Source organism: Mirounga angustirostris, unplaced genomic scaffold (assembly GCF_029215605.1).
Source record: "Mirounga angustirostris isolate CCGP_5_RB_7025 unplaced genomic scaffold, mMirAng1.0.hap1 SCAF_15, whole genome shotgun sequence".
In the NCBI taxonomy this organism is placed as follows: domain Eukaryota; kingdom Metazoa; phylum Chordata; class Mammalia; order Carnivora; family Phocidae; genus Mirounga; species Mirounga angustirostris.
The window spans coordinates 56341911-56363820 of NW_026991723.1; the positions used below are offsets into that span (position 1 = coordinate 56341911).

Consider the following 21910-nt stretch of genomic DNA (forward strand, 5'->3'; position numbering starts at 1 on the left):
TCTAAATATGTAAACTAGATGAGCACTTATTTACATTTAAAAACAAAGCCTCCGAAAAGGGTAAAGTTTATTAACACCTTAAAAAAACGGACCAGCAAAGAGCTACTGAATATGGGATAGTTACTTATTCACAAGTTTTACTGCAGGAGGTACATTTTAATCACTATTTCAAATCAAAGGAGTACAGTTTTCTTCTAGAAACAGCAGTATTTCACTCTTCAGGTAGATTATTGAAAACATTAAGTGACTGCCCCAATTAGAAACAGATAAATGAATACCTTAAAAATACATATAAAAGGGTAACTGCTACTTAAACATGAATTGAATTTTCACAAAATTATTCTTGTTCCTAATTCAGACAATTGCTTAGAAAAGGTAGCCTTAAAAAAAAAAAAAAAAAAAAAGCAATACATGAATATGTCTTTACTTAAGTACATGCTCTCAAGCAAGTTTTAAAAGAAAAGTGGAAATTAGGGTTTCCAGAGCTTTAGGAGTCCATCCTCACTGTAGGTAGCAATCAGGTTCTGATGAGGGTGATGTGCGATACCAATCACATCCTTCTCGTGAACCTGGGAAAAGTAAAGTACTGGGTTAGAGGATATAGGTCTATAAAAATCACCCCAAAGAGGCTTCCAGAGCTGAGTGGGAGGGAGAAAGAGTGAAGCTTCTACTTCTCACCAAAGAAATCGATCCTAAGGCAGCCTTGAAGAGGGCTAAACAAACAAAACAAAAACAAATGAGGCTATCACTCTGCTAGTTCACATTTTTTGTACTGTTTTTCATAATGTGTGAATAATGCTTTGTCCCAAATCACTTTTGCATTACAGTTGATCCTACTCACCATCACTGTTTTGTAAATTCTAGGCCAAGACAATGGCTAAGACCAAATGATTCCATCAACTCAGTGAACTTGTATTTTCCAGACCCCTCAGCTAGGCACCCCTGAGATCTGTATGGAGGCCTGACAGGGCAGGTGCATCAAAAGCTCACTCAAGAATCATGTGAGGCCAAGAGATGATTTTCTAACATGGGTATGTATATAATTTTTTATATGTTCATACCACTTCTCCTTCTGGACCACAGAAAACTACATTTTCCCTGTCCCCCTGGCATTTAGTCAGCCATGTGACTGAATTCTAACCAAAAAAGAATGAGGAACAAAGTAACATAAGCCACTTCCAGATGTGAGTCTCAAAAACATGCAGTGTAGCCCTCAGCTAGTTTTTCTCCTCCTGAGATCTTGGAGGCCACATATTCCAAATGACACAACTAAAAGATGGAGAAAGACGATCTAACTCCTATCACACTGTGGCATAACAAGAAATAAGATGTATCTGCCACTCTCTGATCCCAGCAGAGAGGATATGGCTAAATCTAGCTAGCTAGACAGGCATGTTCCCTTTCTTATTCTCTGCTTTATGTCCACCCATTCTATTCACTTGAAGCTGAGGGTTCACTGAAGGATGACCTTTCCTGAGAGAGGAGGTAATTCCATACCATTACTTACGGGCCCTATATTTTATTTAGTGATGCAATTTTTACACTTTTTAGATACCAAGCTTCACACAGCAGTCTGGAAAAGGTTTACTTCGGAGTTCAGAAAGACATAAGTATTAAATTTCTTGAGATGGCCTCAAGTCAGTAATACTCACTGTCAAAGTTCTCTCCAGTTTGCCAGTGACTGTGCTAAAACAGTAGAGCACGAAGTCCTCCCCAACACAGTAGATCCACTCACCGCGGGGAGACAGGGCGCAGCAAACAAAATCACCACCTTCCCTCTTACCAGAGCTGAAGCTCCTGACAATCTAAATCATACCATACCCCAAGGCAAAAACAAAACATCTGCATTAGCAGCAATTTTAACTAACATCTTTACATTGTTAATTCCACATTTTGGTTTCCTGACATTTATAATTAGATCAATTACACTCATCGTGTGCTAAATCCTCTTGCCTGGGAAATATTCCACAGATAAGCTATCTAAACTTAATCATACATCCCAAGTTACCAACCCTGCTCTTTAGTCTACTGTCATTTTCCCCTGAAGCAAATTCATTACCACCCAAACAATTTCTAAATCAATATACTACCAGTTCTCAATGCTCTGTGGACTTACACTCCACTGTTTCCTCTAACAGAATGGGATGCTTTCCTCATGCAAGATGGAACTCTGTCTCCAAAACCTTGCTTGCTCTACTTTATACACCACATCATCATAAATCAAGCTGAGTGAAAGCAATCTCAAGAGGTTAAAAGGTTACATACCATATGATTGCATTTTTACAACATTCTCAAAATGACAATAATGGAAAGCAAATCAGTGGTCGTTAGGGGCTAGGGATGGGTGGGGGTAAAGTTTGACTATAAAGGTTGTAGCATGAGCAAGTTCCTCTGGGGATAATGAATACAGTTCTGTATCCTGATTGTGGTGGTAGTTACAAAAATCTATACATCTGATAAAATTTCATGGAACTTGTCGCCTCAAAATGAACGCATGTAAAGACTAGTGAAACCCAAATAAGGTTTGTATTTGAATTAATAGTATTGTATCAATGTCATTTACTGGTTTTTGATAATTGTACTATGGTTACATATGACGTACCAGCAGAAAATTAGGAAGTAGGCAACTACAGCTGGTTATGCAGGGAGCCAGGAAATAGTGCAGACCAGCCATCTCAACCATGTGCTCTTTTTTTGTAAGTTAGTTTAGTTAGTTAGTTCAGTCAGTCTGTGTCTCTATTTAATCTCTATACCCAACCTGGAGCTTGAACTCACAGCCCCAAGATCAAGAGCTGCAAGCTCTTCCAGCTGAGCCAGCCAGATGGCCTTCAACCATGGGTTCTAAACTACAAATTTATCAGTGATAAGAGTTAATGGGATGGAGAGACGGTTCCAGACACCACCCCTGGCTCTTCTCCATGCTCAGCAGAATCCCCAAGGGCCCAAGCCAACATGTCAGTAGCACCACAACAAGTTCCCAGGGCTTGAGACCTTAATCTTGACACTCCTAATGTCCCTGGTGCTACAAAAGTGCCGATTACAAATACATATCATGAAGACACTGTTGCCCTTTTCCGATGACTCGAGTGCTACCTTAGATCGTGTGGTAACTAGGAGACGTACTGAGTTAGTAATCCACATACTGTAGCTCCCTTACTCAGACAGGGACTGTTATCAACACCACAGGTTTGAACTGCCCATGTCCACTTACATACAGATTTTGTTAATTTAATGTTTTTTTTTTTTTAGTAATCTCTACACCCAGTGTGGGGCTCAAACTCACAACCCTGAAATCAAGAGTCGCATGCTCTTCTAACTGATCCAGCACTCCATGGATTTTTAAAAAAATAAATACAGTATGGTACTGTAAATGTATTTTCTCTTCCTTATGATTTTCTTAATAACATCTTTTCTCTAAGCTTACTTTATGGTAAGAATACAGTATATAGGGGCGCCTGGGTGGCTCAGCCGTTAAACATCTGCCTTTGGCTCAGGTCATGATCCCAGGGTCCTGGGATCGAGCCCCGCATTGGGCTCTCTGCTCCGCGGGAAGCCTGCTTCTCCTTCTCCCACTCCCCCTGCTTGTGTTCCCTCTCTCACTGTGTCTGTCTCTGTCAAATAAATAAATAAGATCTTTAAAAAAAAAAAAATACAGTATACACAATACATACAATATACAAAATACGTGTTAATTGTTTGTTATCGGTAAGGCTTCCAGTCAACAGTAGGCTATTAGTAGTTAAGTTTTGGGGGGAGTCAAAAGTAATATGCAGATTACTGTCCAGGAGGTTGGTGCCCCTAACCCCTGTATTGTTTTGGGGTCAATTATATACGGTTTTTGGAGTGATGAACCCGTATTTGGTTACTGGAAGGCCAGAACCAAGGCATGATTTAGGAATGGCCCACAGGATCCGTACAAAGGCACTTTCTGAGCACTCACCTGCCCCTGCATGTTCATGATGACCACTGTATTTGATCTGTTACACACCACAAAGTGCTCTGGATTTTTAGGAAGCAGGATCACACTGTTGACAGTGATATCTGTCCCCGCAGTGCTGCCCAGGGATTTAAAGGTATTTGAACATTCTGTGGTCTTCATATTCCAGATCTGTAACACAAAAATTTAAGGTGTTAACATTTTTGGGGTATAAGAATTTCTAAAGTTTGGGGATTAAAAAAATGAACATTTGGTAACTAAAAACGAGTAAAACTGACTCAGAAAAAAAAGCTTCTTGATTTTTAGTCCTATCAAATACCTAGCTTTGCCATATACATAGTAAGCACTTATCATGTTTGCTGATTAACTGGTATCAACAAAAGTCACAAGGCTATGATCTTTTCTTACAAAATTTTCCTAATGAGCTATGTATCTTTAAAATTTGCCACGCATCAATACTGCTACCGTCAACCAGAAGCTATCCTTATCTGGTTATCAAAATAAAACACGGGCTTTTTAGAACTGTATGCTCAGGACTCTATCCTGAGATTCTGATTTGATAGCTCTGGGGGGGGGGCATAGACATGTCCATTTTTCAAAAAGCTCCACAAATGATTCCAGTACAGCTTGAACCACTGAAGAGAAGCCAGTGTTGACACACACATGAGGATCCATGAAGTAGAAGTCACTCTTGGACACGTGTATTATCTCTCCCAGCCCAACTTCTCTTCTGGTAATAGTCCCCATCCTAATGCTTTTCACCTTGCCCTTCTGGGCTGTTATGAACTGCTGGGGTTAAATCAGACATCACAGTTATTGAAATCTGAGCTGTGCTGAGAGAAAAATAGACCAGATCTTGAATGGCATTGTCTGGACCCCATTCACTTAACGAGGTACACAGACACAAAAGCCTCAAAGGCACGGACTGCGTTGGTTGCTCTGTGCTTTCAACAGAGCTTAGCATAAAACAGACATTGAATACCTATAAACAGGAGGAAAGAACTGCCCCACTAATTCCCCAGTGTTTATTTTCCTAATTTATACTGTTATCATCTGCCCCAAATCTGTTCTCTAAAGCCCAATTGCCTTCAGGAGAGAAATGAACTTTTAAGTAAAGAGTTCTAAGGCTCCCAGTGTTTTCTGTCCAAAAAGTCAGTGAGATGCTTTACCTGACTCTCTGAAGAACTAAAGGAAAAGACCACAAAACAAAGAGGGATAGACAGGCAACCTCCCACTGGCATTGTACAAGTTGTAAGGCCCATATACAAAGCACAAAGAGGGCAAATCCCATGACTAAAGTACTAAGAGCTCTGTGTATCTCCCCAACCATCCTGAGGAAGACTTTCCTACCCTCAGGTTCCTGGTTCAATTCCCAAGCCAGAACAAGCAATTTCAGAGGGTGGTCTTTTAGGCGTTTGTGTTAAAATGCTTAGGTCTTCTGCCACAAACTACACACATACATAAGGCAATTTAAAAGCAGGTCCAGGGCACCTGGGTGGCTCAGTCGGCTAGGTAGCTGCTTTCGGCTCCACTCGTGATCCCGGGGTCCTGGGATCAAGTCCTACATCGGGCTTCCTGCTCTGTGGGGAGCCAGCTTCTCCCTCTGCCTCCCCTTCTCTGTCTCTCATAAATAAAATCTTTTTTAAAAAATTAAATAAAAGCAGGTCCAGAATATAAATGGGATTGTCTCAAAGATCTCCAGCAATTTTCTATTTGGATTTCTCATCTCTTTTAGGAAATGAGGCCTGCTATTAAAATAACCAAACCTCGGGCGCCTGGGTGGCTCAGTCATTAAGCGTCTGCCTTTGGCTCAGGTCATGATCCCAGGGTCCTGGGATCGAGTCCCACATCGGGCTCCCTGCTCGGCAGGAAGCCTGCTTCTTCCTCTCCCACTCCCCCTGCTTGTGTTCCTGCTCTCGCTATCTCTCTCTCTGTCAAATAAATAAAATCTTAAAATAAATAAATAAATAAATAACCAAACCTCTTAAGGTGCTGAAGATCCACTACTTGCAGTTGAGAGCTGAGGACAGTAAATGAATATTTGAGAAAGGGCTTAGTTGTACTCTACACCTCTCCTGCCTCTCTACAAATGCTGTTGGGAAGGCCCCTAAAATGTTGGGGGGTCAGGGGTCGGGTGAGACTGTGCAACAAAAAAAAGATCTATTTATCTGGCCACTAAGCCCTTTGTAAACTTGACTATCGTGGGTGAACCATACCTTTATCAAGATAGACTTTAACCACTATAAATAGGGTGTGACTTAATACAGGCCTCCACACCCTTCCTCTTTTCCTACACGATAAAGTCTACTTTGATTATGTAAGTTTGAAACTGGAGGTCCTTCAGTAGGGATTCACCAAAGAATATTACTACTGTCTCAGACTCCACTCATTTACAGCTTGAAAACAGCTAATAAAGAAGTTTACTCCACCACAATCATCACTATTATCACCACTGAAAACTCTTCAAAGGACAAAAATAGAAACCCCAAAATAGACCAGTAGCAAATACTTAACCTTTACAGTGCCATCAGAGGATGCACTAATAATATAATGTCCATCTTGTGTAAAAGTTGCTTCATTAACAAAGGAGGAATGGCCACGAAATTCCTTCAATGTTTTCCCAGATTTTAAACCATGAATTCTATCACAAACAAAAAGAAATTTACAATTAATATTCTATAGAATGCAGGGCGCCTGGGTGGCTCAGTCGGTTAACAGTCTGCCTTGAGGTCATGAAACCAGGGTCCTGGGATGGAGTCCCACATCAGGCTCCCTGCTTGGCAGGAGTCTGCTTCTCCCTTTCACTCCGCCTTTCCTGCCCACTCGTGTGTGCTCTCTCTAGCTCATTCTCTCACAAATAAATAAAATCTTAAAAAAAAATAGTTTATGTAATAAAAATATTCTATAAACTGCAGTTGGGACCAAATATTCTTTCAATGAATTATAGAAGCTCAATTTATAATATCAGGTGAAGAAAGAGGACTATGCCATTATGTATGTAGTAAAATTTTCATTATGCCAAACAAAACAAAAACAAAAGCTTGGCACAAAGACTGGAAGAAGGGGCACCTGGGTGGCTCAGTAGTTAAGCGTCTGCCTTTGGCTCAGGTCATGATCCCAGGGTCCTGGGATCAAGCCCCACATGGGGCTCCCTGCTCAGCGGGAAGCCTGCTTCTCCCTCTCCCACACCCCCTGCTTGTGTTCCCTCTCTCGCTGTGTCTCTCTCTGTCAAATAAATAAATAAAATCTTTAAAAAAAAAAAAAAAAAGACTGGAAGAAAATATGCCAATAATACCATAGGCTTCTGTTCAGGGACATACTTCCAGGTCTTGGCTATATTTGTAATATGTCCTCTATGGTGCTTCTGCTGCAGGTGGGTCAAAAATCACACTTTGAGAAACATGAAACACTGCTATAATCCCTTTCTCTCTTCTGGGTAGACTCAAATGAACAAAATAATAATGAGGTCTCACATACACTGACTCTTCATATAACACCATCTTGGTGAAAGCATAAGGAATCACGAGTACCTCCCTCCAGTGCTTCATTATAGCAAACCCAAGTGAGGGAGTTTGGGGACTCTTACTTACCGAATTGTCTGGTCAAAAGAGGCACTAAGGATCTGACTGCTATCCTTAGAAAAGCTTAGACAGGTGACACCTTTACTGTGTGCCCTTTCAAATCTCCTTAAACACTGTCCACTCTGAATCTTCCATACCTTTACATAAAAAAAAAAATAGTAAAAACTTGTAAACAGAGTCCCACTCTAGCCTGCAGAGCCAAGCAAGATGCAATGCTCAATACTGTACTAAAACAGCATTAAAAATGCATGCTAATAGTTGAATATGGCTGCTTCACATAGTGCAATAACTGAATCCTCTGAAACTTAAACCTCTTTCCTTGTAAATTATTAAAACAAAAATTCAGACTCAAAGTTCACTTAGCAGAGACTTTTCTGTATTTTATCTAGCCCAGGGTGTTTCACCAGCAATTAAATACAAACCACAGCTAATCAACAGCAGACCACCCCATTCCCTAAAAAAAACCCCAAAGTACAACACATCATATAAGGTGAGCCAGGGTGGTACAGCAGAAAGGGCATGAGGAGCAGATCTAAGTTGAAGTCCCAATCTATCAGTTACCAACTGTGTGACCTTAAACTGATTATTGAACCTCCTGAGGCAGAGTTATTAGGATTAAACAAGAAAAAGTAAATTAGCATAAAGTTGATGCTCAACAAAGTCGCTACTATTAAGCTATCACATGTGGAACACTACCTCATTGCAGAAGTATCAAAATGTCTACATATAAAGGTTTGTGCCACTAATAAATACCTTGATTTTTCCATCTTGGGCCCCAGTTGCTAACATTTCTGTATCTCTGCTGAAACACATGCAGAGGACAGCATCGTCCATCATCATAAAGTTATCCTGGGCCTGGTATTTAAGATCCTAAAGGAAACAAAGATAAGCAGTTACCAAAATAACACAAAACCCCCAGTTATGCCAGATCTCTACAAACCCACTAAAAGCAGAATAACGGATTGTGCCTACTCTGAATTTCCAAAGCAAATACTAGTGCCATGTACACGTTCCTAATGAACCACTGCTAGTGCTGGGAATAAGTAATTTTGTACACTTCAAATTAATACTCTAAAAAATTCCAATATAACACCCTTTTGCTCACTGATCTTTTTTCTATGCAAAATTCCCCTACAATTCTACATTGTACATTTTTAATGTATCTGAATTTATTTTAGGGTATGATGTGAAAAACCAATGTCTTTTCCAAATTGCCAGCTACTTTTCCTAAAGCCATATATTGACTAATCGACTTGTGATGTTTCTTTTATCATCCATTACTATTCAGAACAAAGTATCTTCATCTTTTCCTAATTACAAAGTAAGACTGCATCATGGTTTTTTTGGTTTTTTTTGTTTTTTTAAAGATTTTATTTATTTGACAGAGAGAGACACAGCGAGAGAGGGAACACAAGCAGAGGGAGTGGGAGAGGGAGAAGCAGGCTCCCCGCAGAGCAGGGAGCCCGATGTGGGACTCGATCCCAGGACCCTGGGATCATGACCTGAGCCAAAGGCAGTCGCTCAACCGACTGAGCCACCCAGGCACCCTGCATCATGGTTTTAAAAAAAAAAAAAAGCAAACTATAAGGAAATATATGAAGCAGAAAATGAAAACCACTCATGAATTCACTACCCATGGAGTGGAAGTTAGTATTCTATGATAAAGATTATATTTTAAATCAGTGGATAGTCAATAAATACCTATTTAGGAAAAAAATTACGTTGGATCTACACCAACTTCATCCCCCTAAACAAATTCCAATGGATCAAAAATTAAACATAAAATGAAACATGAAAGCAACTAGAAGTTGTAGAAGAAAAAAATGGATAAATATAATGATACAAAAAAATTAAGTCTATAAAAAATGATGAGCAAAGTCAAAAGATAACGGTCAAAACTGAAAAATATTTGCAATACATATTACAAAGATTGATTTCCTCAAACTTCCTAAAAATCAGTTAGAATCCAAAAGAAAAATAGACAAACAATACGAAGACTTCACAGAACAGGAAATATTAGTGGCTTTTCACATATAAAAAGATATTCAACTTCATTCATAATAAGAGAAACAATTAGTACTACAATTACATTAGATTAGAAACAATAAGTAATTGCTTACATATACCTAGAAATTCCAGGAAGATTACATAAGAAACTGATGACCGTGGCTGGACCAAGGAAGAGAACTGACCAGCTGAGGGACAAGGATAGGAGCAAGACTCTTGCTCTTGCTCCTGAATAACTGTTCTGTTTTATAAAATGTTGTATCAGATGGGGGCACCTGGGTGGCTCAGTCGGTTAAGTGTCTGACTTCGGCTCAGGTCAAGATCTCAGTGTCCTGGGATGGAGCCCTGAGTCTGGCTCTGCGCTCAGCAGGGAGTATGCTTCTCCCTTTCCCTTCCCCTCTGCTCCTCCCCCTGCTCATGCTCGAGCTAGCCCTCTCTCTCTCAAACAAATATTATCTTTAAAAAAATGTTGTATCAGATGTATATATTATTCATTTAAAAAATAAACTTATATTGTAAAAATAACAAATAATTTAAAAACAAAAAATAGAGAATTCTCCCATTAGAAAAGTTAATCTATTTTAAATACTTTACCTTCCTGATTTTTCCAGTCGTAAAGTTCCAGACTTCAATGAATCCATCAACAGACCCAGTGACCAAATACTGACCATCTGGAGAAAATCGAGCACACTCCACATGTGATTTCTGACCAAACTGTTTCAAATGAAACAATGAAACAGATGCATTTTTATCTACTGACCTTAAAACAATTTCCATTTTAACCTTTTGAGAAATCCTGCCCTAGCACAAAGTCATAGCTAGCCTATATTATGGCGTATTGGAGGGGTATTTCTGTATCTGGACACAGAGACAATGGATATATTTTCTCTGGCCAGTTTTAGGTCTGGGCTCTCAGTTTAAACTAGGTTTTTTTTAATGTGAAGTTGATATTTCCAAAGCAATGTGAAAGGACTTGGAACAAATAATCCTATTAAAACACTCAGTAAGTTTTTACGTGAAGCAGCCACTATCAGTATGACTTTCACACTCAGTACGAGACAATATGTTGTACATCTAGGGGACAACAATTCAGTGTTTCAAAATAAATGTCTGTTTTCCTATACTGCTTTGTAAGCAAATTTTCCATCTGGTTTCTTTTCATGACCTTCATTTAATCAAGTGATAATGTGTGGCTGACTGACTCTAGAATTAGAGCTGACAGACTATTTGCCTAGGAGATGTATCCTGAGCATTTACCAGCAATGATGTTCCCAATAATAGATGAAAACTACAGAACATTAGACAAATGAGAACAGAGAAAAGCTCTATTATGAATTTCGTTTTAAATGCCAGAAAAGGAAAGTCTTTATAAAAGAAAATCTTAGCCCAGCAGCATAATTATAATGGATTTCTGTCTCAAGGCTTCAGCCAGGTAAATAGAACAGTGCTACTCAGAAATATCTTTACATGCGAATCAGAACATATAATCCAGAAAAGATAAATTCAAAGCCCTAAGCCAAAGGTCCAAGATTTGAGGAATATGAAATATTTCAAAATCCATAAATTCAGTAAGAGCACAAACCCAGAGAGAAACTAATAGAAAGGAGATGCTGAAGTAGCAAATAGGCTTGAAATTCTGGGAATTGCAGCAATTTCGTGATTGTGCTTTGTGCTAGAAAAGTCTCAGATTAAAATAATAAACAAACAAACAAACAAACGAAAAACATGAACCAGCCACGAGATGATAAAATTATTTTCCTCGAACACCACACAAGCCTGCTTTACAGTCCATGCCTGGTACTTTGCCGGACATGTAACAGGCAAAAGCAGCAATGATGAACAGGGCGAATACACAGAAAGCTCACAGTTAGTTCCAGGCATACCCAAAGAGCTAACCAATGTTAGTGGTTAGAGCTAACCAATGCTTCCAAATGAAGGCCTCCTGGGAGGAAGTGCAAGGGCAGAGGATGGGCCAGCTGCCAAATTTATGGATATACACCTGAGGGGTGCCACTGCCAGACCCCAGGAGGACCCCAGTGGTCACCAGCAGCAACCCTGAAAGTTGTCAGCTCCTGGCACACAGCCTGGCTGAGCAAGCACAGAGTCCTCAACAAATGATGAGCAAATGGCTGAGTATCTAAGGATCCTACCTTAATATGCCTGCTCAGCTGTGTAGGAAACTTTTCTTCTTCCACATCTTTGACGGCCGCTTTGCCTCGGAACAAATCTATGGTCATGCCGGGAGGAAGCAACCCCTGGTGCTGCTGCCACTTCAGTGCCTGTCAGCAAAGAAACGCACACTAACCTGCTTGGCTGCTTCTAAGATCTCGTCCTGACTGCTCAAAGCCCAGCCCGAAAGGACCAGGTTACCATCCACACCCACACACCTTTGGCCCTCCAAAGACAACATAATCTGTGCAACTCTGTGTCTTTGGAACACAGGCTGATCCTGGGGTGCAAGGGAACTCTGAGAGCCAACAGGTCCGTATTTCCATATCTATTTTCTTAGAGGTTTGACTTTTATTATAAACAAAATTTGGAAAACAAAAATCTCCCACAGTCCCAACATCCAAATAGAGCCACTGTTGGTTAGCATTTTATGTATACCTTCTAGTGTTTTCCCCCTTACGTGTGTTTATTAACATATCTGTAATGATGTTCTATATAAAATTTTATATTGTTTTCACCTATCCTCAGATCATGCAATGACATAACTATCAATTCAATGGCTGTAAAATATACCCTACATGGTGAATGTTTTAACAGTTTAATTGATATATTAATGGACAGTCACACTGCTACCAATTTTTTACACGGCTAAATTATGCCACAATAAACACTTCTGAACATAAGGCTTTTTCTATTTGAGGGATAATACTCACAGAATAGATTCCTAGAAGAAAAATTATTGAATCCAAAAAAGAATATGAAGGTTAAGGCTCTTGATATACACCGCCAGACCGTTTTCCCAAAAAGTTACAACTTCAACAGTGTTTGTGACTACATTATGGGGAGTGGAAAAATCATGGATTTCGGAGACTGATGGTCCTAGGCTAGATCATTTGCCAACTCTTATTTTCATTTATGTTCTTTGCCCACTTATCTATTGTATTTTTACTATTTTTCCTATCGATTTTTGAGCTTTTAATGTGATCAGGGTCGGGACTATGAGCCCCACATTGAGTGTAAAGATTACTTAAAAAAAAAAAAGGTCCAGAAAAGTTAGGTAATGTGCCAAAGCCCACATTAGTTGGTAAGTGAGAGATCTTGGATTCTAACTATGGTAAACATTTATTCCAATTTGCCTTTGACAGTGTCCTGGCACAATGAGCAACAGCACCCTTAAGCCATCCCAAATGGGATGATAAATTCTACGACCATCCTAATTCTAACTAACTCTAGAGCTTGTGCTATTAACCACTAATCTATACTGCTTCTCCCAGGATAAATGAGGGCGGCATGGAACAGGTACTGGTACAAGCAGCTCTACGGGCAGTTCCCAGTTCTAAGGATGTCTGATTTCTTTAGCCTGTACATATAGTTTATATATAGGAAACAGTACCAGGAGTTCAGGGTAATTTCAGTTCCACAGACTTTAATTACCTGCCCCAGCAATGCCATGAGACGAGATGGAGGCACCACACTGACTTCCCCAGCTAAGGCCTGGGCAATTGCTGCTCTTCTCTTCTCTTTGCTACTTCCATCTGGGTATGCCTGAAAAAGGAGAAGGATAGGAGTGTGCTTACTTAAAAACAACAATAATCATCAAGCAGAAACATTTTTTTTTTAAGATTTTATTTATTTGACAGAGAGAGAGAGCCTGCACAAGCAGGAGGAGCTGCAGGCAAAGAGGGAGAGGGAGAAGCAGGTTCCCTGCTGAGCAAGGAGCCCAATGCAGAACTTGATCCCAGGACCCTGGGATCATGACCTGAGCCGAAGGCAGACACCCAACGACTGAGCCACTCAGCTGCCCCAAGCAGAAACATTTAAAAAATATATAAAAAAAATGTATCTGGTTAAAGAAGGGATTAATTATATTAATTAGTTAAGACAACTCCCAACTCTCCCCACTTGCATTTCAAAAGTATGCGTTGGAGAGACCTGAGGTCAGCCAATCCACACTGTTATTTCTGAAAGGGTCCAAGTAAACCACGTCAAAGCCAGAGTTGTTTTTCCAGTTTTTTTAAAAATCTGCAAAGCTGAGGATTCTTTTAGTAATTTTTTGGTCATTTACTTCAGTCCAACGACTCCCAGCCCAGAAGTTCTTCACCACCTCTAACTTGAATCCTGTTATGGTAATCTAAACTTCCTTCCTTTATCCTCATGGTTTCTGTGAGTTTACCCTAACTTTCCACTCTCTAGGACCTATTAAATTCTTCTTCCTCCTATTTAGACTAGTAAAAGGCTGGATGAGAAATAATGAAACAGTGAAACATATAATAAGGTTTGGGAAGAAGAAAAGAGTATCTGTCACCACACTCTACCAGTAAGCATAACTGGCTGAGACAAAAGCATGAGCTTTCTAAGAACTAAAAACGTTGAGAGAAAACTGCACTTTTGGGCCAAGGGACACAAATGCACAGTAAATATGCTAGCCGTCAGGCAGCACTTCAGGGTCAAATAAGTACTTGGGCTAATGTGGAAATTATATCACAGTAAATTTTTTGCTTCTTTACTAATCAACATACAACCCTCTAAAATGGAATGTGTAGGGGAGGGAAGACCTTCAAATATTCAGAAAATTGAACAAGATTATTCTCTTTAGCATATGTAAATTCCAATCAACACACATATACAGTAAAGTATCATTCTCAAAAATTAAATCAAAATCAGTATCCAATAAAATGGTAAAAAACAGATTATTGCATTTTTTTTAAAGTTAACAAGAGCTTCTTGTCATACCTCACGAGGATCAAAATAAGACCTGGCCAAGAGGTTCTCCAAATGAATATACCGCTCTGGCTGTGTTTGTTTTAACATGATCATGGGGTCAGTCTGTCTCAGGAGTGACCTGGCAGCTCCCAATTCACGCAGCTCTATCAATTCCAGAACCACCTGGAAAATTGAAAGAAAATGTCTGTTTCAATGCATTCTCTTAGTACTCTTTCAGTACAATTTCTGATTCAGAAATGGCCTCCCAACATGATTTCCAATATTAGGAAATATTCCTTTCTCTTTTCCCTACCATTTTCAGGTGGATAAATGAAGCAATTATAAATAGCAACTTCAATTTTTCTTTCTTTTTTTTTTTTAAGATCTTATTTATTTATAAGAGAGGGAGGGAGCACAAGGCGGGGAGGGGCAGAGGGAGGGGGAGGTGCAGATTCCCCGCTGAGTGGCGGAGCCTGACACAGGACTCAATCTCACGACCCTGAGATCATGACCTGAGCTGAAGTTGGACGCTTAAGCAACTGAGCCACCCCAGTCTTTCAACTTCTGTCTTTCATTTTTATCTACCCATCTCCTCTCCGCTCTGGCTTACTGTTCAGAATACAGAAACTGAAAAAACTAAAGATGAGAATATTTCCAAGGGCTCCAGAGAAACCTTTCTCCAATAAATGAAATTTTCTTTGGGGAATTACTGAACTCATGTGGATTGTAAATAAACAAACTATCCTATTTTTATTTTGAACAACACTACATTCCTATTTCCAGAAAGCCCATTCTGTTATTATACAAGGGTATAATAACTAATTTATATGATCTTTGCCCTGGTTTCCTGGCATGGAGCTTCTAAAAACCTTGGAATTTTCCTAATGATAGGAATATCTTCATTATTAATGAGCCCCTTGCATCACATCTGAGTTTGTGCTATGAAGACAGCTCATGGAAAGGCCTGGTTGCCAGAAAGACCAACCACATTAGAGGGTTGGGGTTTTAAGCCAGCCCAACCTCCAAGGAGTGCTGGGGAGCTGAAGATTGAATGAAACCCCAATAAAAACCCCAATGGAGCTTCCTAGTTGGTAAACACATTAATAAGCCAGGTGAGACACTCCACAGGGAGAGAACATTAGAAGCTCTCCACTCAGGACCCTCCGAGACCTCACCTTTATGTGTCTCTTCATTTGGCTGGTCCTGATCTGTATTCTTGATAATATAACTGTAATCATAAATACAGCACTTTCCTGAGTTCTGTGATTCATTCTAGTGAATTATCAATTCTTAAGGGGTCATGGGTACCCAGATATGCAGCCACTTGGTCAGGAGTGTGGGTGGCCTGAGACCCCAAAAAAGTGCATCTTGTGTCTGAAGTAAAGGGAATCTTGTGGAGGGCTGGGCCTTTAGCTTGCAGGGTCTGCACTAATTCTGGGTGGTTAGCGCCAGAACTGAATTGTAATACTCTACTTGGTATCAGAACAGTTTATTTAATGATCACTTAAAAAATAATTTTAATTTAGGAAAATCTTGGCTTTTCAAAAAAAAAAAGAGGAAAAAAAACATACAAAGTACTCAAGCCTTGACAGTATAAGTTTTAAGGGCTGTTACAGTCCCACAGTACTTCAAGGAATGCTCGCTGATGCTTCCCAGTGAGGGGACCCTCAATAAACCAACTGAAGGGGATCAGCATCACCTCCACTCTTACCTGTTCATAGAGGTCAATGAGGGTTTTGTCTGGCAATTTCAAAGACTGTATAGCCTGTAAAACAGTATCCCAATGGCCACTATTAATGTCAGCTACAAAACTCTCAATGCTGTCCACCGTATTCAGAGACACAGTAGTCTCTTCCTGTAAAGTTGCTAGCGCCCGATGTAAACTGTTCTCCTTTAGGTACTGCATGATAAGACGGATCACACTGAAAAAAGAAAGCAACTCATTTAGTTCAGGAATCCTCACACACCAAAAGAGTCCACAAAATAAAGCCCCCCTAGCTTATTTCTTCTATTCGGCCATCCTCCTTTCACTCTTTGCTTTCCAGTTATCATGTAAGTAAACTTTCCAAAAATCACAGAATCTCGAGGTACAAGGGACTTTGAGGATCATCTAGTCCAACCTTCAAGTCAAAATTCAAGAACTGGGGTTAGGAAGGAGAAATAATTTGCCTAGTGTCTCACAGTCAGCTAGAAAAGGAGTTGGTACTACGGTGACTCTCTTACTTCCAAGGTATGAGATCTTTTTACTATGCCAAGTTTCTTATTAACTTGGCATAATGTATGATTATATTGTTGAATACTTTTTGAAAAGACTTATTTATTGGGGCGCCTGGGTGGCTCAGTCGTTAAGCGTCTGCCTTTGGCTCAGGTCATGATCCCAGGGTCCTGGGATCGAGCCCCGCATCGGGCTCCCTGCTCTGCGGGGAGCCTGCTTCTCCCTCTCCCACTCCCCCTGCTTGTGTTCCCTCTCTCGCTGTGTCTCTCTCTGTCAAATAAATAAATAAAATCTTAAAAAAAAAAAAAAAGACTTATTTATTAGAGAGTGTGTGTGTGTGAGCACATGGCGGGGAGGGGCAGAGGGAGAGAATGGACCCAGGGCTTGATCTCACAATCCTGAGCTCATGACTTGAGCTTACTCAACTGAGCCACCAAGGCACCCCTAACTGTTGTCCACTTTTGTGAAATACTTAAACCTAGTCCAGTCATTGACACAATATACTCGAAATGCTTATAGGATGATTTGGTCCATTCTTTTAAACAATAAAAAAAAATATAAAGTGAGATTTTCTTAATGGGGATTTGTTAAACAATAAGTAGAACCATACTGTATGTAAAAGTAAAACAAAGTAACACCTACCACTGCCTTTATTACCAAATTTTCAGGACAAGTGAAATAAAAACATTGTGGATTCACTTTACCAAGGGAAAAGAGGAGCCAGATAATTTCCAAATATTGAGAGAAGAAGCAACCACTTTCAACATGTGACAAAACTTTTAAGTTATTTATAGTTATTTATAGTTAAAACTTTTTTTTTTTTAAAGATTTTATTTATTTATTTGACAGAGAGAGACACAGCGAGAGAGGGAACACAAGCAGGGGGAGTGGGAGAGGGAGAAGCAGGCTTCCCGCGGAGCAGGGAGCCCGATGCGGGGCTCGATCCCAGGACCCTGGGATCATGACCTGAGCCAAAGGCAGACGCTTAACGACTGAGCCACCCAGGCGCCCCTATAGTTAAAACTTCTTGATCTTGGGCTTAGTAAGGAATCTGGTGAAGAATCTGTTCATACAGACTGTAAAACTTCACTGTACAATGCTGTAATACACTGTTTTCCTTCTTTCTTTAGAAGTACGTATGTGGCTCACACTGTATTTTTTTCTTCTTCTTCTTTTTAAAGAGGGGAGGCAGAAGGAGGGACAAATAGAGAAAATCTTAAGTAGGCTCCAGACCCAGCATGGAGCCTGTTGTGGGGCTTGATCTCACAACCCTGAGATCATGATCTGAGCCAAAATCAACTGTCGAATGCTTAACCCACAGAGCCACCCAGGCGCCCCTCATACTGTATTTCTACGGACAGCAGGAGAATAGAGGGTCAGACTGTCCTGGCTGGAAGGAATTACAGATTGGAATTTAGTCAATTCTATCAGAGAGAAATAATAAACATAAAAAAATGAACAATGTTTACTGTTTATTATGCACTTACTATATACCAGGTACCGTTTTAAGTATTTTAGGCATATTGATTCATTTACTCCTCAAAACAATCCTATGAGGTATTACTATTATGTCCATTTTACAGATAAGGATTTGACCAAGTAACAGAGATAAATGGAAAAATGAAGGCTCAAACTGACAATGTGGCTCTTGAGCATACATCCCTGACAGGAAAGCAAACACCCTCTTCTTAAAAACTCCTGCAGAAGGAAACTGATTACTGCTACTTGCATTAAGTAGTCTTTTCTCTCATGGCCCCTTTGAGAGATACTCAGGTTTAGATCCCTGCTATTTTAGTACCTACTATCTTTCTTAGGATACTTCCATTTGCACTCCCAAAAAAGGCACCCTCCCTGTAAAAATCTCATATTTGACACACCTCAAATCAAAATTTACTTTCTTCCAACACAATGTACAGTTGACTCTTGAACAACATGGGTTAAGGGCACTGACCCGCTGCACAGTCAAGAATCTGTGTTTAACTTGATTCCCCAAAATCTCAAAAGTTAATAGCCTGCTGTTGACAGAAGCCTTACTGATAACATAAAGAGTCAATTAACATAGATTCTGTATGTTATAGGTATTATAAACTGTGTCCTAACAATAAAGCAAGCTAGAAAAAAGAAAATCATTAGGAAGAGTACACTTACAGTATTGTACGATAAAAATATGCTCAGATAAGTAGATGTGCACAGTTCAAACCCATGTTATTTAGGGGTCAACTGTAATACACAAAGACCTAAAAGCTCTGGAGATAGGCTGGGATTTGAATCAGAGTTCTGTCACTTACTGTGACCCTGGGCAAGTCAGTTAACATCTCTGCGTGTTTCCTCATCTGTTAAGAAAAATACCTACCCTGTAGGGTTGACTATACTGTTAATAGCATGACTGGCACAGAAAATACTCACTAACTAGTAGCTATTACTGATAATAAAAACATGCAAGGGTGCCTGACTGGTTCAGTCGGTAGAGTGTGAGGCTCTTGATCTCAGGGTTGTGGGTTTAAGCCCCACACTGCGTGTAGAGATTACTTAAAAATAAAATCTTAAAAACAAACGAACGAACAAGCATGCAGCAGCCCAAGGATGGGAGAATGGTTGGTGTCTGCTCTTATTTAGACCCCAAAGCACGGAATCCTTTCCAACTCCTGCCCTGACTTAGTTGTCTTAGTTGCCAGCACTATCACTCTTCTTTGCTTTTTCTCCACAACACTTACTACCATCTGTTAAGTCTCATATTTTACTTACTGTTTTTGTCTGTTGTGTGGGCCCTCCCCAATCACAATGTACATTCTATAAAGGGAAGGATTTTTGTGTTTTGTTAACTACTGCATCCCCAGGGTCTAGAACAGTACATAGTAGACAGTATTTGTTGAATGAATAAACCTCCCTTCTTCCTGTGGCAGGTCTTCAGGACAAGTCCTCTCCCTTACTTGCACTCAAGACACAAACGTTATGTCTGCTGGTTTAATTATTATGTATAGGCAAGGGCAAGGTAGAGGGTGGAGTCCTAAAAAAGTTCACTAAAGACCTTCTTCAGTCATTAGTCCGCCTCCCCCCCAAGTAGATCATTCTTCTGGCCCAATCTGCAGATTCTGTCTCTCCTTTGTAGCTACAGAGAACTCTCTGACCAATCAAAATTCAGCGCCAGATACCGCTTCATAAAACAGCTAATCGTTCGTTCATTCCAACGGCAGTAATTGAGGCTCTACGGTCTGCTAAGCACTGGGACTATACGGAAAAGGAGCTCCTAGGCGCCTACACAGGCCAGTAGGGTGGGCAGAGAAACAGCTACAATACTGGGTAAGTAAGTGCTGGGCAGAGAAACGCAAAGGGGCCATATAAGCAGAGGAAACGAATCACACTGTTACAGGGGAAGCGGGAAGAGAAGGAAGCTTAAAATCCGAGCTCCCTTGTGCAGGTAATTAGACTGGAGTCCAGAATGGATGGGCAATCTGATCAGTCACAGAACGCGCCAGGAGTTGGCGATGGCTAGAACTCAGATCTTCAAGGCCTATCCTTCCTCCTAGCCCCGTGCAGTCTCCCATGGGGCTGTGGGCTTCTCGTCCGCGACTTTCTAGTGGGCCCGCCTCCGACGTAGCCAGATCCAAGAAGCTTCTTTGTAGGCAAGGAGAAGCCCTCCACGCCCTAGGCTCTCAGACGCCTCCCCCTGAGCATCTTCCACTCCACACCCTTCACCTCCCCGCCCCCACCACTTCGCAAACTTCCGCCACCGCAGGACTCACTCCGAGGACTCGATTTCGATCGACATAGTGATATCTTCACGAGGGAACAAACCAGTCCGCTCTTAGGCCCCGTCGCGCAACACACCAAATACACCTCCGGCGGCCGCCTTACACCACTTCCGCTCGACGTCAGACGCCCGCTCCGGAGACGGCGTGTACGACAGAGGGGCGTGGAGTGCGTGAGGGGCGGGGCTTCGAGAGGCTGTCAGAGGTCTGCGTCTGAGCTCCTGCTCCGCCTACTCGGGAAAACAATTCTCCCATCTCCTCCCTAAGGGGAAACTGCTTAGAAGCGCTGGTTTGGAAATTTTGCTTTCCATCTGATGCAATTAATTGACTAGGTGTAAAGATAGGATTGAATTCACAGTACCTGACTGGGAGATTAATACATTCGAAACCAGTGGAATACTAGCCAACATTTGCAGGAAAAGTTAAGTGGGAAGAAATAAACAGAAAGATGGATTTAAAAGAATAATAGGACTTTGAAGCCAAAACAGTTTAATCAGTCTAATTATGAAAAAAGTTGGGGACATAGTTGGGATTTGCATACCCACTTCTTGGAAAGAGCTAAAGTATTTATAGCATTTCCAACTAAGTATTTAGTTTAAAAGAGTTTCACTGCAGTGGTAGATTACTAGAAAAACAGTGAAACCAAAGCAAATTGTTCAAAGGGAGACTTGAGACTCCTTTTTCTAGATTTCAAACCATACATTATTAAATTAATAGAGACAAATGAAATGTGGTGTCAATGAATTTCATAAAGGCTAGTTTTTAAAATACTGTATTGCCATTCTATATAAATTTTAAAAAGTATTTGCAGCAAAATGGTAAGAAATCTATGTTGTGAAAATTACATATTGAAATGATTTATTTGGAGATTTCCTGTTGGCTTTCAGTCTTATCTGATACTGTCCCCAAAGTTCTGCACACAGTTTCTCTCTAGCCTCTTAAATACTGCTGCTTTTTTTTCAAATCTTTCTCTGTTTCCCATCAACTCTTCAAAGACATGGTCTCCAATATCACAAAGGTCTTAGAATCTAAATATTTGCTCCAACATGCGGTGAGATAGGTGTGTGATTTCTGAGATTCTTCCACTATCCCATCCCATGACACAACATAGATTATTACATCTTCCTTGAAGAGCCAGCTCATTTTCAACAATAGCATATTCATTATCTCCACCTAGTACTTGTCATGTTATTTTTGCTTCAATCAAGGATACTTCCCTATGTCACTTATACAAATAAGTCTTCTCTATAATTATTTAACCACACGTTTTATTCTAGTGTCTGCTACACCTCTGCCTTCATTTTAAATGGAATAGCTTCTCTTGTAACTCCTATTAAATCTTTAGGCCCGGGGCGCCTGAGTGGCTCAGTCGTTAAGCGTCTGCCTTCCGCTCAGGTCATGATGCCGGGGTCCTGGGATTGAGCCCCACATCAAGCCCCACACCAGGCTCCCTGCTCAGCAGGAAGCCTGCTTCTCCCTCTCTCACTCCCCCCTGCTTGTGTTTCCTCTCTCGCTGTGTCTCTCTCTGTCAAATAAATAAAATAAAATC

General features: G+C 40.5%; 2 protein-coding genes across 13 annotated transcripts in view; one reads left to right on the forward strand and one right to left on the reverse strand.

Moving 5' to 3' along the window:
* The window catches only part of DNAJA1 (DnaJ heat shock protein family (Hsp40) member A1), a 42456-nt gene that overhangs the window by 16810 nt on the left and 3736 nt on the right, over positions 1–21910 (forward strand). For 4 of the 12 annotated variants that reach the window (XR_010407683.1, XR_010407678.1, XR_010407676.1 and 1 more), the window contains 3 exons: positions 924–1031; positions 3250–3361; positions 19722–19912. Coding sequence is in view for 3 of the 12 variants with exons in the window: in XM_064579375.1 (XP_064435445.1) it covers positions 865–891 (27 nt within the window). In the remaining 9 variants the exon portion in view is untranslated. Of the gene's footprint in view, positions 1–864; positions 1032–3249; positions 3362–19721; positions 19952–21910 lie in introns of those variants that run through there. The other 8 variants (XR_010407682.1, XR_010407675.1, XR_010407681.1 and 5 more) reach the window with 7 other exon arrangements.
* SMU1 (SMU1 DNA replication regulator and spliceosomal factor) lies at positions 50–21895 on the reverse strand. Its single transcript, XM_045882525.3, has 12 exons — positions 20356–21895; positions 16109–16319; positions 14428–14580; positions 13129–13239; positions 11676–11804; positions 10120–10239; positions 8272–8388; positions 7528–7655; positions 6452–6578; positions 3941–4108; positions 1653–1805; positions 50–569 (listed from the first exon to the last, which is right to left on the reverse strand). Exons 1-12 carry the CDS (start codon positions 20379–20381, stop codon positions 471–473), a joined length of 1542 nt encoding a protein of 513 aa, XP_045738481.1. The 5' UTR covers positions 20382–21895; the 3' UTR covers positions 50–470.

Bases quoted from the DNA above. Each gene is read 5' to 3' on its own strand.
- SMU1 (XM_045882525.3), bottom strand. From the start codon at position 20,381: ATGTCGATCGAAATCGAGTCCTCGGA. The intron at 11,805-13,128 runs GTAATTAAAGTC...CTTTGCTGACAG, and splicing joins TCATGGCATTGCTGGGGCAG to GCACTGAAGTGGCAGCAGCA. The intron at 6,579-7,527 runs GTAAGTAAGAGT...TGTTTGTGATAG, and splicing joins TCTTTTGACCAGACAATTCG to AATTCATGGTTTAAAATCTG.